We start from the raw sequence: 15,596 nt of genomic DNA, 5'->3' as shown, positions 1-15,596 counted from the left end.
TTCCTACTAACAGAATATATTTACTAACATTAGAGAAAGATAAAGGACTACTCTCATTATGCTACTAAACAATATGAAGATGAAACCAGAAAGTCAGTTTTTCTGAGTAAAGCAGAGACAGATGTGTTTGCTTTTTCTCCATGTAAAATAGCTGTTCAAATGCCAAAATGGTTCTCTATTACAGATTTCAGTTAAGTAATTTAAGGAATTATAGCTAACATGTAAAAGTGCAAGACACTTCACATACACAGGAAATTATCAGGCAAGCTGCCTTAAATGAAGGCTGACTACCAGAGAACTATTTGTCAGACTGATTGGTAATGACCATGAAGATGCTGATCAAGCCTGCTGAGCATCTTCTTAATACCCTAATATTAATGTTTTATTCTCCATTAAGAAAAACTAAAATGGTCACTTTGGTTTCTACATCTGTCTAGTTCTTTCCTGCCTGGCATCTTCCTGGAGATGGGTTTGTTTTCTTCCTTAATCATATCTTGGGAACTCAGGAAAACCCGCTTACTTCCTCGATGTCAGCCTAATGTCAAACTTTAAATAGCCAAAAACCTGGAATTGTGTTACAACAAAAGAAGTCCAATTCCCACACACTTTTATTTTTCCTATACAGCATATGCTTACTGGTTGGATTGCTGAAACGCTGGTGGTGGGCAGAGGTGCCTATGCACGGAGGGTGGGCCAGACCTCTGCATCCCTTTAGGGCCCCCAGGTAGGAGACCTCTGGCTGGGTGGCCAGTGGGGATATGTCTCATCTCTGCTTTACTAAAATAGAACCATATTCTGCAAAATACAGCTTAGCTCATAATCCTTTAATTCTTTCCACAGCTTTTTACTCAAGCTATCATTCTAATAAAATAATTGGTGATTCCAATTACCTAAACAGTAGACTAGCAGTGGCTCATTTTTTTTTTTTTACTTTTAAACTTGTCTCTAACTTAGCAAATTTTTTCTAAATGTATCCATTAGTATAAAGAAAAAGTATGAGTAGTTAATAAATCTGACCTATTATACAAGAAAAGCAATTTTGAAATACCAGATTTTCATTTTCTGTACTGAGCGTATCTCATTGTAGGCAACAAAAAATTGCATCATAGGCATCAAAAGTGGGAAAAAATTGTTCCTTTTATCAACCAAATAGAAACTTTCAATAACGTACTTTGAGTGATAAAATGGTGATGTCTTACATTTACCATTATAGAGAGGTCTTGTGGTTAGAAATTTAAAAAGTGTTTAAAGATGATTAAGCATAGACAATTAAAGGAAACATTATATCTCTTGGTATTTTTCCCAAGACACTAAAATAATAAAATAAAAATATAATTAAGGAAAAGCATGACTTTGGGAAAAAAAAATCACAAGTTAATTTTTATGGCTGGATTGAAACACTATAAAACAGACAAAACCTCAGCCAGAGACACCTGGGCATGCAGAAAAATTTTTTCAAAGGAAAAAATTTGTCTTATCCTATTAGTGAAATGACAACAGACTCTGGGTGTATTTTATTAATGCACAGAGTCTAACAAGAGGTGCAGTAATGCTGGTTACTTTTCCTAGTTCTAACATGGTCCTGGCTTTTTATAATAGGCCAACTGGCATTAACATTTTTTGTTTTTAAATAAAATGATCTGATTTCAAGTGGTTCTTTAAAATACCAATGAATGGCAGGATCTACATTTATTCACCAGGTTAAATGCTTACTTTTGGGTTGAAATAGAAAATTACAGTCTTGAACCAGAAACATCTCAGAAAATTGTACTCCAAACTCTGAGAATAAAATAAACTCTATTTGGGTCTTGTTTTGTTATTCATTTCATGTGTTTTTAATTAAAGAGGCACAAAACAATTGTGAAGAACAATGAAATGCAAGGTGGTATTCACATATGGTCATATGTATTTGAGAGCAGAAGTCATACTGTGCCTGTGACTCCATGGGAAATAGCAACACAACAATAGAGAGTTTCTTAATGTAAACAATACAGACTGTAGGCTCATAGGGAAATCTTCCACTACTTTAACCTCACTGATTCTTTTGCATGGACAGTAAATACTGCACTGTATTTATGGATGCAATCTGCAGATTCTTAAAATACAAGATGAGGATTTCCTCACACACAACTTAGTGGACACTTTCCATGTTCTGTTAAGCCTTTGGGTGTTTTTTTGATCTGTGTGCTTTTTTTTTTTTTTAAATAGCAGCAATCCAACTTTAAAAAAATGCAGCACTAAAAAAATAACTAGTCCTTATTCCCATGCAGGACTAACTGCAGGCAGCACGTTTGTAGCTTGCTTAAGTTTTAACTTTGGAGTCAAGTTTATATAACAGGTGTCATGATTGTCAATACTGTCTTCTTTAGGTGAAGGAAGTATGGTTGCTTTGACTTTGGATCTAATCAAGATAGGGAAAGATCAAAAGATTTATTTCTGAAGCTTGCTATAGTTTTCTAGGGCCACATTACATCTGACTTTATTCCCAGTCCTCTTATCCTGTGAGGGCTGGTACACTAGGAAAGGAATATTTAAAAATGTCAAGTGTGCATAGCTAATGCTACTTAAAAGCATGCAACAAAATTTGGGTAAGCATGCTTGTTAAGAGTCAGTAGAAGCTCTTGCATTTAAGAAAAAGATGCATGAAAACATTCAGACTTATTTCTGGCAACTGGATTCACTGGCACAACATAAAATAATGGTACTATACTGTACCAACATAATGGTGAAACAAGAATATTCTCTGATCAAGTCTTTGAGGAATCCACATCGGGAGGTTAGATTCCTAAATCCCTTAATAAGTTCTCAGCTACCGAATAACTACTTCAAAAATACATTTATGCTTCAATTTTCTCTTTTCTTCATTAACATAATGAAATATTTCTCTTTCTTTCTGATTTTCAACTCCCACCCCTTTTCAGTGCCCAGCAATTTTAATCTATATTTCTCTTTCACCTGCATTATAAAATTTGGCTTTCTGGTAACAGGGAGCCAGCGATTGTCTTCTGCTCATCTTCTTTGATTAAAGCTTCTGATGAAGAATATCCACTGTGTCTCTTACCATCGCTGTGCATTCTGGGCAGCAAGAGTCACTGCATCCCTTCCTTTTGCTTGTTGGAGCCATCTGGGCCGCACAGGTAAGGGGCACTTCCCAACCAAGCTGAGTCACACACTTCCTTCACCACAAATTAAACGGAAACACACACATTCAAATCCCAGTGCAATATCAGGTTTTCAGGAAGCAGGGCTTCCCCCAAAGATGATCAGTCTTTGTTTCCAAATAGTCTCACACTTCGTTATGGACGATGAAACCTGGAGTAAGAAATAGAAACTATGAGTCTGTGGCCTAGGAGCACATTCTGCATGCAGTGAGGGGAATAAGGCGTGGTCATGTTTACAATGAAAAGCTACCCTAGATATCCCCCAACTGAATTACTGTTTATAGATTGCTGTCATAACAAAGTACTGTTATAAATATTATTGAGGAAAGCAGAGACAACCCTTATATAAAACATGCTGGTTATAGTATTCAGGTGACACAGCAACCAAGACAGAAAACATCACTATTCTTGAGCATCGTGCTCTAACCTTTATCAAGCAGAGGGAGATGTTTCACAAAGGCATTTTGGTACACCCGGTCTGTATTATAAAAGCACAGCAACAAGTAGGCACTTTTTCATTAGCTTCAGCCTCTCATCATCTCCTGCTGACGACTCCAAATCTACTTTCTACACTTGAATTTCCAAAAGCCCGCAGGGTGCTTCCCACCAGATGTTCCACGGGTACATACTAAGCATGTCCACAACTGTACAAAGCTTTCCTTGTTAACCTGCCTTCACACTTTGTCTTACTTAATATTCTACCTTTAAAAATATTTTTTGTCTAGAAACCTCAGATTAGCAATTCATTTCTCTCCCTCATCCAGCATTTCCTATTAGTCACCAAGTCCTGCCTCAACTGCCTGTCTTGGAATCATTAAAGTGCCATCTTTTGCTGGCACTACTTTCACGGTATGCTTGTTAGCCAGCCAGCTGGCTTCCTTTCCCCCCTTGCGAGTTCCTGAACATTCCTTGCATTTTTGTAGCCCGGTGCTTTTGAACATGCTGTTCACTAATACTGCAATTCCTTCCCTTCATTTCCTATTTATGTTTTCATTTTCAAGATCAAGGTCAAAAGTTATCTTCTCCATAAAGCCTTAAGTGATCAAGCTCTTCAGCCTACTTCTGCGATTCCACATTTATGCAACTCCGCCTAGCATTTCCCTCTGTCTTCTACAATCGAATGCTCATCTGCTCTGGTCAGCCAGTCTCCTAATTGGTTTCCCCGTCCCAGGCTCTCTCCAACAAATCTATGCTCCTCACTGTTGCTCGCACTATCCTTAAAAATACTGGTTCCATCATTCCAGTCCTTGGGGTTTTTAAAATCTTTTTTTATTTTTAATTAGATATGGGGGTCTCGCTATGTTACCTAGGCTGGTCTTGAACTCCTGGTCTCAAGCGATTTGCCCACCTTTGCCTTCCACAGTGCTGTGATCACAGGTACGAGCCACTGTGCCCAGCCCAGTTCTTTCTCAAAAGGATCGTATTGTTGCCCATTCCCTACAAAATAAAATGTAAGCTGGGCATGGTAGCATACACCTGTAATCCCAGCTGCTTAGGAGGTTGAGGTGGGAGGATAGCCTTGAGTCCAGGAGTTCAAGACAAGTCTGGGCACATAGTAAGACCCTGTCCCTTAAAAAAATTAAAATAAGAAACCCAACAAAATAAAATTTAAACTTCCTGGAGTGGCAAGTAAGGCTTTTCAGAAAGTGGCCCAACTCATGATTCTAGCTATATCTCTATCACTGCTTCCAAATACTCTCCGTTCCAATCACTTGCCCCAAAAAGGCTTTTGTGCTAATGCCCTTTCCTCTATCTACTTTTTGCGGGGTGGGTGAGGGGGAGCCCCGGGGGGGTGGACAGGGTTTCACTCCTGTTGCCTAGGCTGGAGTGCAGTGGTGCGATCTCAGCTCACTGCAGCTTCAACCTCCTGGGCTCAGGTGATTCTCCCACCTCAGCCTCCAAGTAGCTGAAACTACAGGCATGCACCACCATGCCCAGCTAATATTTGTATTTTTAATAGAAATGGGTTTTGCTGTGTTGCCCAGGCTGTTCTCGAACTCCTGCACTCAAGCAATCTGTCCTCGGCCTCCCAGAGTGCTGGGATTACAGGTTTGATCCACCACGCCTGGCCTACTCTTTCTTCTACCTTTATCTCTCTTCCCATCTGCGCTTTATGCAGTCTCACTCTGTGAGTTCACCAAACTGTTTCTCCACTGCTCAGGGAAGCACTAATCGCTCTCTTTCCTGTGTTCCCATAACCTTTGGCTTATGCCAGTTATTGCTTACATTATTTAATCTTTGGATACATATGCCTTTGCTACTGGATCATGAGAAGCTGAGGAAGGAAATGTTCTTATCCATTTTTACGTACTCATTGAATACAATCTCTGGCACATGATAGTACTTAATAAATGTCACTGTATTGAATACAAGCATTACAAAATGAAAAACTAAAAAATAAGAGCAGGTGAAATGAGATGGGCCAAGAATTGATAACTGAGGAGCTGCTAGTTGGATACAAGGGACTTATATTACTTCTGTGTTTGACAAAAGTCAAAAGAAAAATAAGATATACCAAGCTTTACAAAACTGGTAGGCAATTTATTACTAAAGCAGGAATGTGTCCACTTTGAGTTCAGTTCTTAATCTATCCCTGACTGTAACCTTGGGCCAATGTGAGGACCACCATGCCTGCATTTGATAGACAGGGGCAATATCACTCTTTCACTCTTTCGAGGGCCAGGTCAAGGGCCCTGCTGCCTCGTGCAGCCTCAGGACATTGTTCCCCGCATCCCAGCCACTTTGGTTCCAGCCTTGGCACAAAGGGCCCCAGATACAGCTCAGCCTTCTGCTTAAGAGGGTGCAAGCTGAAAGCCTCGACAGCTTCCACATGATGTTAAGCCTGCAGATGCACAGAATGCAAAAGTGATGGAAGCTTCAGAGACTCCACCTAGATTTCAGGGGATACAGGGAAAAGCCTGGGTGTCCAGGCATAAGCCTGCTGAAAGGGCACAGTCCCCACAGAAAACCTCTACTAGGGCAGTGTGGAAGGGAAATGAGGGTTTGGGGATTCCATAAAGGGTCTCCGCTGGGGCATTGCCTAGTGGAACTGTGAGAAGGAAGTCACTGTCTTCCAGACACCAGAATGGTAGATCCACTGGCAGCTTGCACCCTGTGCCTGGAAAAGCCACAGACATTCAACGCCAGCCAGTGAGATCAGCCTGGGGGCTGCACCTTGCAAATCCACAGGGGTAGAGCTGCCCACTTACACCAGAGTGCCTGGGACATGGGACATGGAGTCAGAGGAGATTATTTTGGAGCTTTATGATTTAACAACTGCCTTGTTGGGTTTTGAACTTGCATGGGGCCTGTAGCCACCTTCTTTTGTCCGATTTCTCCCTTTGGGAACGGAAATGTTTACCCAGTGTAGATCCCCACCATATCTTGGAATTAACTAACTTGTTTTTTATTTTACAGGATCATAGGTGGAAAGGATTTGCCTTTTTTCAGATGAGATTTTGAACTTTTGAGTTAATGCTGGAATGAATTAAGACTTTGGGGGACTGTTGGGAAGGCATTTTGAAACGTGAGAAGGACATGAGATTTGGGAGCGGCCAGGGGCAATATGATATAGTTTGGATATTTGTCACTGCCAAATCTCATGTTGGAATATAATCCCCAATGCTGGAGGTGGGGCCGGGAGGTGTTTGGGTCCTGGGGGTGGATCCCTATGGCTTGGTACTGTCTTTGTGATGGTGAGTGACTTCTCACGAGGTCTGGTTTAAAAGTGTGGGGCACTTCTCCTCCACTCCTGCTCCCATTCTTGCCATGTGAATATGCCTGCTCCCCCTTCGCTTTCTGCCATGATTGGAGGCTTTCTGAGGCCTCCCCAGAAGCAGATGCTGCTATGCTTCCTGTACAGCCTGCAGAACTGTGAGCCAATTAAACTTGTTTTATTATAAATTACCCAGTCTCAGGTGTTTCTTTACAGCAGTCAAGAACGGCCTAATACAGTCTGTGAGGGTGTTTTCAGGGACTGGCTTGTGAGTCTGAGTGGACTAGGTAGGGAAGATCTTCCCTCAGTGTTGGCGGCCACAGCCAATCTGCCAGAGAGCCAGAGAGGACAAAAACAGAGAAAAGGAGGCTATGCCAATCTGTCTGCTGGAGCTGGGATACACGCTCTTCCTCTCTTGTCCTTGAACAACAACTCCAGGCTCCCCACCCTTTGTGCTCCAGAACTTACACCAGTACTCCCCACTGCCTCGAGCTCTCAGGCCTCCGGCCTTGGACTGAGCCAGGCCACCAGCATCCTAGGGTCTCCAGGTTGCCGACAGCCTGTTGTGGGACTTCTCAGCATCCATTATCATGTGAGCCAATTGCCCTAATAAATCCCCTCTCATATATCTATATACGTATATCTTATTGGTTTTGTTTCTTTGGAGAACTCGGACAGATACAGACCCCTTTCTTGGCCATCGGATCTATACCCACCCCTGTCCTATTACCTTTTCTTCATAGTCCTTAGCACTATCTGAAATGCTCATGTGTATTTATTGTTGACTTGGTAATAGCTTGCTTCTCTACTGGAACATAACCACCTGAGGACCTTATGAGACAGGTCCTAAACTCTCAGGGTCCAGAACACAATCCGGCTCACTAGGGATGTGCTCAGTAAGTATTTGTTGAATGCATAAGTCACTGAACCCATATATACAGGGGCATCTAGGAAGTTATTTGTTAGCTCTATAAATAATTCGATATGACTGAGGAGTCCAATCAGAAGCCCCTAAATTTAATTACAGTAAATGTATACTAATATACAATAACCCACCTGGTAGGACATTCCAAAATGCTTTCTAGGAAGAGTCAACCACAACCTGAAGCAAAATATGGAAGTTCTATAAAGATATTTCAAAGAGTAACTGAAAACCTCTTAAATCAAACATTTTATATACAATGTGAAAGGCAAATTGATATGGTTTGGCTGTGTCCCCACTCAAACCTCATCTTGAATTGTAATCTCATAATCCCCACATGTTGTGGGAGGGACCTGGTGGGAGGTAATTGAATCAGGCGAGTGGTTTCTCCCATGCTGTTCTCGTGACAGTGAGTACTCACGAGATCTGATGGGGCTTCTCCCTGCACTCGGCACTCATTCTCTCTCCTGCTGCCCTGTGAAGAGGTGCCTTCTGCTGAGATTGCAAGTTTCCTGAGGTCTCCCTAGCCACATGGAACTGTGAGTCAATTAAATCTCTTCCCTTTATAAATCACCCAGTCTCGGGTATGTCCTTATAACAGCGTGAAAATGGACTAATACACAGATAATAATAATACTAATACTTACCAGAGCTTACAAGTCCAAGTGCTATGCATCTATTTCCTCATTTAATCCCAAAAACAATCCTATGAGGAAAGTACTCCTACATCATCTTTGTACAGATGTGGAAACTGAGGCATGGGGATGCGAACTCATTTGCCCAAGGCAGAGAGAGAGAGCTGGTAAGTGGAAGTGCTGTGCTCCAGACTCTGTCTTCCTAACCTACATTTGAGTATGAGATCAAAACATGTCTTCATCTTTACTTCCATTTGAAGGGGTGATTTTCAGGTGTTCTCTGGGTAGCATGGAATAGAAACGGTGATCATTTGAATTTCTACCTCTGTCCATTTTAATCAAATTTTATTTAAAATTATTATTTTATTATTATTTTTAATTGACACATAATAATTGTTCATATTTATAGGGTACAGAGTGATATTTTGATGGCATAAAATGTGTAATGATCAAACTAGCAAATCAATCATCCTACACATTTATCATTTTTTTGTGTCAGGAACATTCGAAATTCTCTCTTCTAGCTTTCTGAACATATGCAACAAATTATTAACTATAGTCCCCCTACAGTGCTATAGAACACTAGAACTTATTCCACCCATCTAGCTGTATCTGCTAACCAGCTGCACCCTATCTCCTTTCCCCTACCTTCTTTATCTTCTAATAACCACTAGTCTACTCTCTATTTCAATGAGATCAACTTTTTAGCTTCTACGTGTAAGTGAGAATGTGTGGTGTTTATCTTTCTGTGCCTGCCTTATTTCACATAACATAACATCCTCCAGGTTCATCCATGCTGCTGTAAATGACAGAATTTCATTCTTTCTTGTGGCTGAGTAGTATTCCATTGTGTATGTATACCACAATTTCATTATCCATTCAAGTTTTGATCAATTTTGACCAGAGAAAATTCCTGTTCCACCTTCTCAGGTCACACTTTGATTGCTACAGTCTATTCTCAAACTTTTCACAATGACTCGAAGAGCCCATCCAGTGATATCCCAAACTAGCAGCAGCATCTCCCTCTGAACAGGGCACACCAGCATTGTCCATACTCCAGAAAGGGAGCAGGAACCCAGGGAGCCCTGACAACATGGTGCATTGTACCTCCAGGACCCTCACACCATGAGCTACCAAAGGTCTATCTTTCTTAGGTTCAGCTTTTCTAAAAAGTAGTTAAAAGCTCATCTAATTTAGCAATTATTTAGCCCTCACCAAATCTGCTGGGCTTTGCGTACCAAACATTCCACAGTGTCCTAATCTTCAGATATTCATCTAATCTTGAATTCAAGGGGCAAGGATAAGGAAACCTGATGTTTTCTCTCTCCATTGGTAATGTCTGCAGGATGAAGAAGGTAAATGAAATTTTGGGTTGGATAACAAAGGGAGTAGTCAATGGACCAGAAGAGAGAATCTTCTTTTTTGGGGGGTGGGGGGGACAACATCTCACTCTGTCACACAGTCTGGAGTGCAGTGGCGTGATCTCGGTTCACTGCAACCCCTGCCTCCTGGATTCAGGAGATCCTCCTGCTTCAGCCTCCCAAGTAGCTGGGAATACAGGCACCCGCCACCACACTTGGCTTATTTTTGTATTTTTTGTAGAGACAGCGTTGTGCTATGTTGGCCAGGCTGGTCTTGAACTCCTGGCCTCAAGCGATCCTCCTGCCTCAGCCTCCCAAAGTGCTGGGATGACAGGCATGAGCCACTGCACCCGGCCAGAAGAGATAATCTTTGAAAGCCAGGTATTATCCTGGAAAGTATTTTGCATTTAATTTTCAAAAATGACTGAGGACAGTGTAAGATTTTTTTTTTTCCCTGCACACACCATTTGCCTATGGATCCCAGTACACAGTGAGTTCCACAGTCTGGATTGTATTGGAAGGTCACAGGCCACCAACACAGCTTCAAGGGCTGGCTAGGAAAAGAAGGTGACCAATCGATACCATGCATGCAATAATGTGCTGACAAAGCCAAAGGTCAGAACTATGCCTCTCTTTAGATAGATTGCCCAGATTTGGTAAAAAGTAACAACCAGAAGGAAAAAAAAGCCATGTATTTTCCTGCTCTATCCAATCTGAAAATGACACTTATATCCTGTTTAAATTAGTCAACTTATCTTCAAATTCAGCTCTAAAACGCTGTGGTTAGAGGTACTGAAAATGCAAAATACTCTTCAGTTTGTTATTTCTCGGTAGTTTTGCATTCATTTTAAAGTAGGAGAAGTTCAGCTTTACCTCTTGAGAAGTTTGTCTATGTGACAGCATGACAGTTTTGGCTTTAGGCTTCAAGTTGGTGGAGCAATAAATAGATTTACTGTGACCTAGGGATACTGAAGCTTTTTGTCCACCCTCTTTTCAGAACTTTCCTGAGACTCCAATCTAAAGTCATACATATTTTCTTCTTTCTTTTAAAACTGTAATACATTTTTTCTTATTTTCATACTGTTGAGAGGGAGGGAATGGGGGAAAAGCTATTTTTAAGTTATGGAATTCAGATAAAGATAATGATTTCAATAAAGGTGGTTCCTTTATAATTTAATTTTAAAAAATTATTCATCTTCCTATAAATTCTTTTTTTTTTTTTTTTTTTGAGACAGAGTCTTGCTCTTTTGCCTAGGCTGGCGTGTAGTGGTGCAATCTTGGTTCACTGCAGCCTCAGCCTCCCAGGTTCAAGTGATTCTCCTGCCTTAGCCTCCAGAGTAGCTGGGATTACAGGCATGTACCACCATGCCCGGCTAATTTTTGTATTTTTAGTAGAGACAGGGTTCACCATGTTGGCCAGGCTGGTCTTGAACCCCTGACCTCAGGTGATCTACCTACCTCAACCTCCCAAAGTGCTGGGATTAAAGGCATGAGCCACTGCACCCAGCCCTTCCTGTAAATTTATTCACATAACATAAAATATATAATTACTCACAAAGGTAAAATATTACTTTCCTGTACTTCCCTACTTGATAGATATAAAACTCCTAAATAATTCATTCCCCTTTTCTTTAAAAGAGTTTCATTGTCATGCCACCTACACTTATTATTTTTAAATTTTATTTATTTATTTTTTTAAAGAGACAGGGTCTGGCTTTGTCATCTGGCTGGAGTGCAGTGGCCGGATCATAGCTCACTGCTGCCTGGAACTCTGGGGCTCAGGGGATCCTCCCGTACATACACTTAAGTTAAACAAAGGAAGAGGCTCTCTTAAATTACAGCTCCTTGTTCTACCTGAGAGGCTAGACCACACACTGGCTGGGCTCTTATCATTCCCAATACTGAGCCTTGCTTTCAACTCTGGTAGTAGTTAAAGCAGCATTTTGCAACTCTTTTAATTTCTGTCCAGGTAGCAAGTAAATGGAGTATCCATGAAAGGCAGTGCCACTACAAAAGCAGCCTTTCCATTCCTTGGTGGAGGACCCCTTATTAATTTTCATTGCAGTTTCAAGTATAGTTCCTGTGATGTCATATTTTGATAAGTATATCTAGAAGCTGAAAGTGTGGTTTACTTTAACTGTAAACCCACATAGGATAGTAATACCTCAAGAAAGTATAGAATGAGATCATTGCTTTAAAAAATACGTATACGGGCCGGCCGCGGTGGCTCACGCCTGTAATCCCAGCACTTTGGGAGGCCGAGGCGGGCAGATCACGAGGTCAGGAGATTAGGACCATCCTGGCTAGCACCGTGAAACCCCGTCTCTACCAAAAATACACAAAATTAGCCAGGCATAGTGGCGGGCGCCTATAGTCCCAGCTACTCAGGAGGCTGAGGCAGGAGAATGGCATGAACCTGGGAGGCAGAGCTTGCAGTGAGCCGAAATCACGCCACTGCACTCCAGCCTGGGCGACAGAGTGAGACTTCATCTCAAAAAAAAAAAAAAAAGTATGTGTGTATGTGTATGTGTCCATACATATATACAATTGACCCTTGAATAACATGGGTTTGAACTGCATGAATCCACTTATACATGGATGTTCTTCCACCTCTGCCACCCCTGAAACAGCGAGACCAACCCCCTCCTTCTCCTCAGCCTATTCAATATGAAGATGATGAGGATGAAGACCTTTATGATGATCCGATTCCACTTAATGAATAGTAAATATGTTTTCTCTTCCTTATGATTTATTATTATTATTATTATTATTGAGACAGATTCTCACTCTGTTGCCTAGGCGATCTCAGCTCACTTCAACCTTCACCTTCCAGGTTCAAGCAATTCTTGTGCCTCAGTCTCCCAAGTAGCTGGCATTACAGATGTGTACCACCACACCCAGCTAATTTTTGTATTGTTAGTAGAGACAGGGATTCTCCATGTTGGCCAAGCTCGTCTCGAACTCCTGACCTCATGTGATCCTCTGGCCACGGCCTCCCAAAGTACTGGGATTACAGGCATGAGTCACTGTGCCTGTCCTCCTTATGATTTTTAAAGTAACATTTTCTTTCCTGTAACCTACTTTACTGTAAGAACATAGTACATAACACATGTAACATACAAAATATGTGTTGATTGACTATGTTATCAATAAGGATTCCAGTCACCAGTAGGTTTTAGTAGTTAAGTTTTGGGAGAGTCAAAAGTTATACGTGGATTTTTGACTGTGAGTGGGGATCAGTGCTGCTAACATCCAGGTTGTTCAAGGGTCACTGTATGTGAATATCTCAGTCTCAACATGAGAAAACTTCTCAGCATTAAGAAACTTCTCAACATGAAGAAAAACTTCTTACCATTAAGAAAATTTGAAAAGTAGAGAAAAGAAGATTACTATAACCCCACTCTATAATAAAGCACTAAGAATTTTTGAAGTTATTTCCTAATCTTTATTTCCAGGCATCTGAATTTTAAATAAAATATACTGCTGCTATAGTTAGTCAATATCCTGACTTTCCCACTTGACAGTGTGCCGATGATCTCTTGAGGCTCATTTTAACTCTAAGAGCCTCAATTCAATGATTCTATGAGTCTTCAGTAAGACTCCTTAATATAAGAAGTAAATAATTTAAAAGCTGATACAAATATGAAACTATTTTGTATATTCCAAAAGTGTCATCATTTACAAAATGAGAAGTTTATTTTTAAAAAGTGATATTCTCTCTTGATAAGAAATCTGATACATGTTAACACTTTCTCTGTTGGGAAAACAGAGAATATCCAGAGGAAAATTAAAATTACTCAAAATCTTACCACTCAGCTGTAACTACTTTACAGTTTAGAACTTAAGTAAAATTTGGCCTTTCATGCAATTTGTCTTTAGAATTTAGAGAGTTATTTTATATTGTAGAAATTCCATCTACTATGGAAAAGGAAGTGGCTTTTGTTTGCCATGTTCGTCTCCTTCGAGAATGCAATGATACTATCTAATGATTTATCACCCTCAAATGGACATTTGGGTTTTGAACAGTGGGCTGAGTGGGCACTGTTGAGGTTGAAGTGAGCAGCAAGGTCTAAGCAACTGAGGTTAGGGCTTGGTACCTATCGGGTCACAGGACGACTTCTTGTGGGGACCATTTGTCCCTACCCTTCTTGTACAGCCCTAGAATCCATTCCAATTCCAGGGCACCATCTGGAAAATACTGGGAGAAACTGGGAGAATTAGATGAAAGAGTAGACCACCACAGTTCTTCATCACTACAGACCAAACATGTCATGGAATGTATTCCATCACGGAAGTATCAGAGGTACCTCCTCAGAGCACAAGACGTGGAAGTGTCACGATTAATATTAGTGCCAACACATTAGTCAAGAAAAGCCACCATGATGGAATCTTCATTTACAGAAACAAGGACTTAGAGAATGGATTCTTTATTTTTTCTTTTAAATGTTTGTTTTTGACTAGGTAATATATTCATAATCTTTCAAAAATTCAAAAGGTTCAAAAGGGTGAGCTGTGAGAAGTCTCCCTCCCATGCCTGCCCTTGGCCACCAGCTTGTGTCTCTCTCCGGAGATAGAGAAGCAAAGGAAGCTATATACAGAAGTGGGTCCTTCCATTGTACACCAGTACATCACTGTGTTGGAAATGGCCTCTAGACAAAGAGGTGCCCGAGAAGAGGAGTCAGCCCATTTATTAACCACCCCAAATCTGCAAGGAGTTCACAGATTGAGGTTTTGAAGGGAAGCCTTACTTGGTATAAGGAGACAATGTCTCATGCTAATAAGAGGACAGGAGAGCTGCTGTGTATCTAGGTTGCATTTAAAGGTCAAGGTAATGATTCATAAGGTGTTTATTTTCCCCAAGAGAGGCTGGTGCTAAGAGTGCCACCACCTTTTTTATGAACAATTTGCTAAATGTAAAACTGGATCATGTTTTTGTATTATTTTTATTAGAAAGAGTAGTGATTACCAGAACTTCTTCCCCTTAAAAGAATTACTGAAAACAGCTTGAAAATCATAAGCATTATTTTTATGTCTTGGGGCCAAACTATATCCCTACTGGAATATATCTCGAATGATGTCATAAGTTAATGGAAAAAATAGCAGTAACATTTGCTTTACTGCCAAGGTTTAAGAATACTTAAGCAAAGCATATTTATTTTGGTGATATGAATATTTAATTTTTCCTTACCTGGAAAGGTATTAAAGAGTGTTAATCAATTTATGTTTTGGAGAACTTTTAAAGTTTACCCTTGATATCAGCTGTTACTCTCCGCAAAAGCTTATATATTTGCATCTGTTTATATTTACATAAGAAATAAAAATATCAATAGACTTTTATGAAATACAAGAAGCATATACTAAATTTCTCTAGATGAGTAAATAAAAAAAATAGCCAATAGAATTTTGAGGGTGAAAAAAATGCCCCATCAAATATAAAAGTACACTACAAATCTACCCAAATTAAACAGTAGGATATAGACAGGGATAGACAAACAGCTCATTAGAACATAATAAGCAATCCAGAAATTGACCGATGTGTATATGAAAAGAGAATTTCACATCCACAGGGAAATAAGTGGCATCGAGAGAATCAACTACTGATTTAGAAAAAAGTAAAGTTAGTTTACTTTCTGAATCATACACACAAATAAATGCACCTCTCCAAAGCATATATAACAGGTAAAAATAAAGTTTTATACTCTTGGCCTCCTCCGTCCATAAGACACAAAACAATGAAGTAAAACATAACAATACAGATAGATTTGAATATACAAAACTTTAAACAAAATACCATTAAAAAGT

General features: G+C 40.2%; 1 protein-coding gene across 4 annotated transcripts in view; it reads right to left on the bottom strand.

The window, feature by feature from the left end:
- Positions 1–1,119: 1,119 nt before the first annotated feature.
- PHACTR2 (phosphatase and actin regulator 2) overlaps positions 1,120–15,596 on the bottom strand; it is a 289,977-nt gene continuing 275,500 nt past the window's right edge. For all 4 annotated transcript variants that reach the window (XM_030809784.1, XM_030809788.1, XM_030809783.1 and 1 more), the window contains one exon: positions 1,120–3,312. In XM_030809784.1, coding sequence (XP_030665644.1) covers positions 3,297–3,312 — 16 coding nt within the window. In that variant the 3' untranslated portion in view covers positions 1,120–3,296. The remainder of the gene's footprint in view (positions 3,313–15,596) is intronic.

The sequence above is a fragment of the Nomascus leucogenys genome, chromosome 3 (assembly GCF_006542625.1).
Source record: "Nomascus leucogenys isolate Asia chromosome 3, Asia_NLE_v1, whole genome shotgun sequence".
In the NCBI taxonomy this organism is placed as follows: domain Eukaryota; kingdom Metazoa; phylum Chordata; class Mammalia; order Primates; family Hylobatidae; genus Nomascus; species Nomascus leucogenys.
The sequence above is the reverse complement of the archived record's forward strand: the minus strand, read 5'-3'. Positions and strand labels throughout refer to the sequence as shown.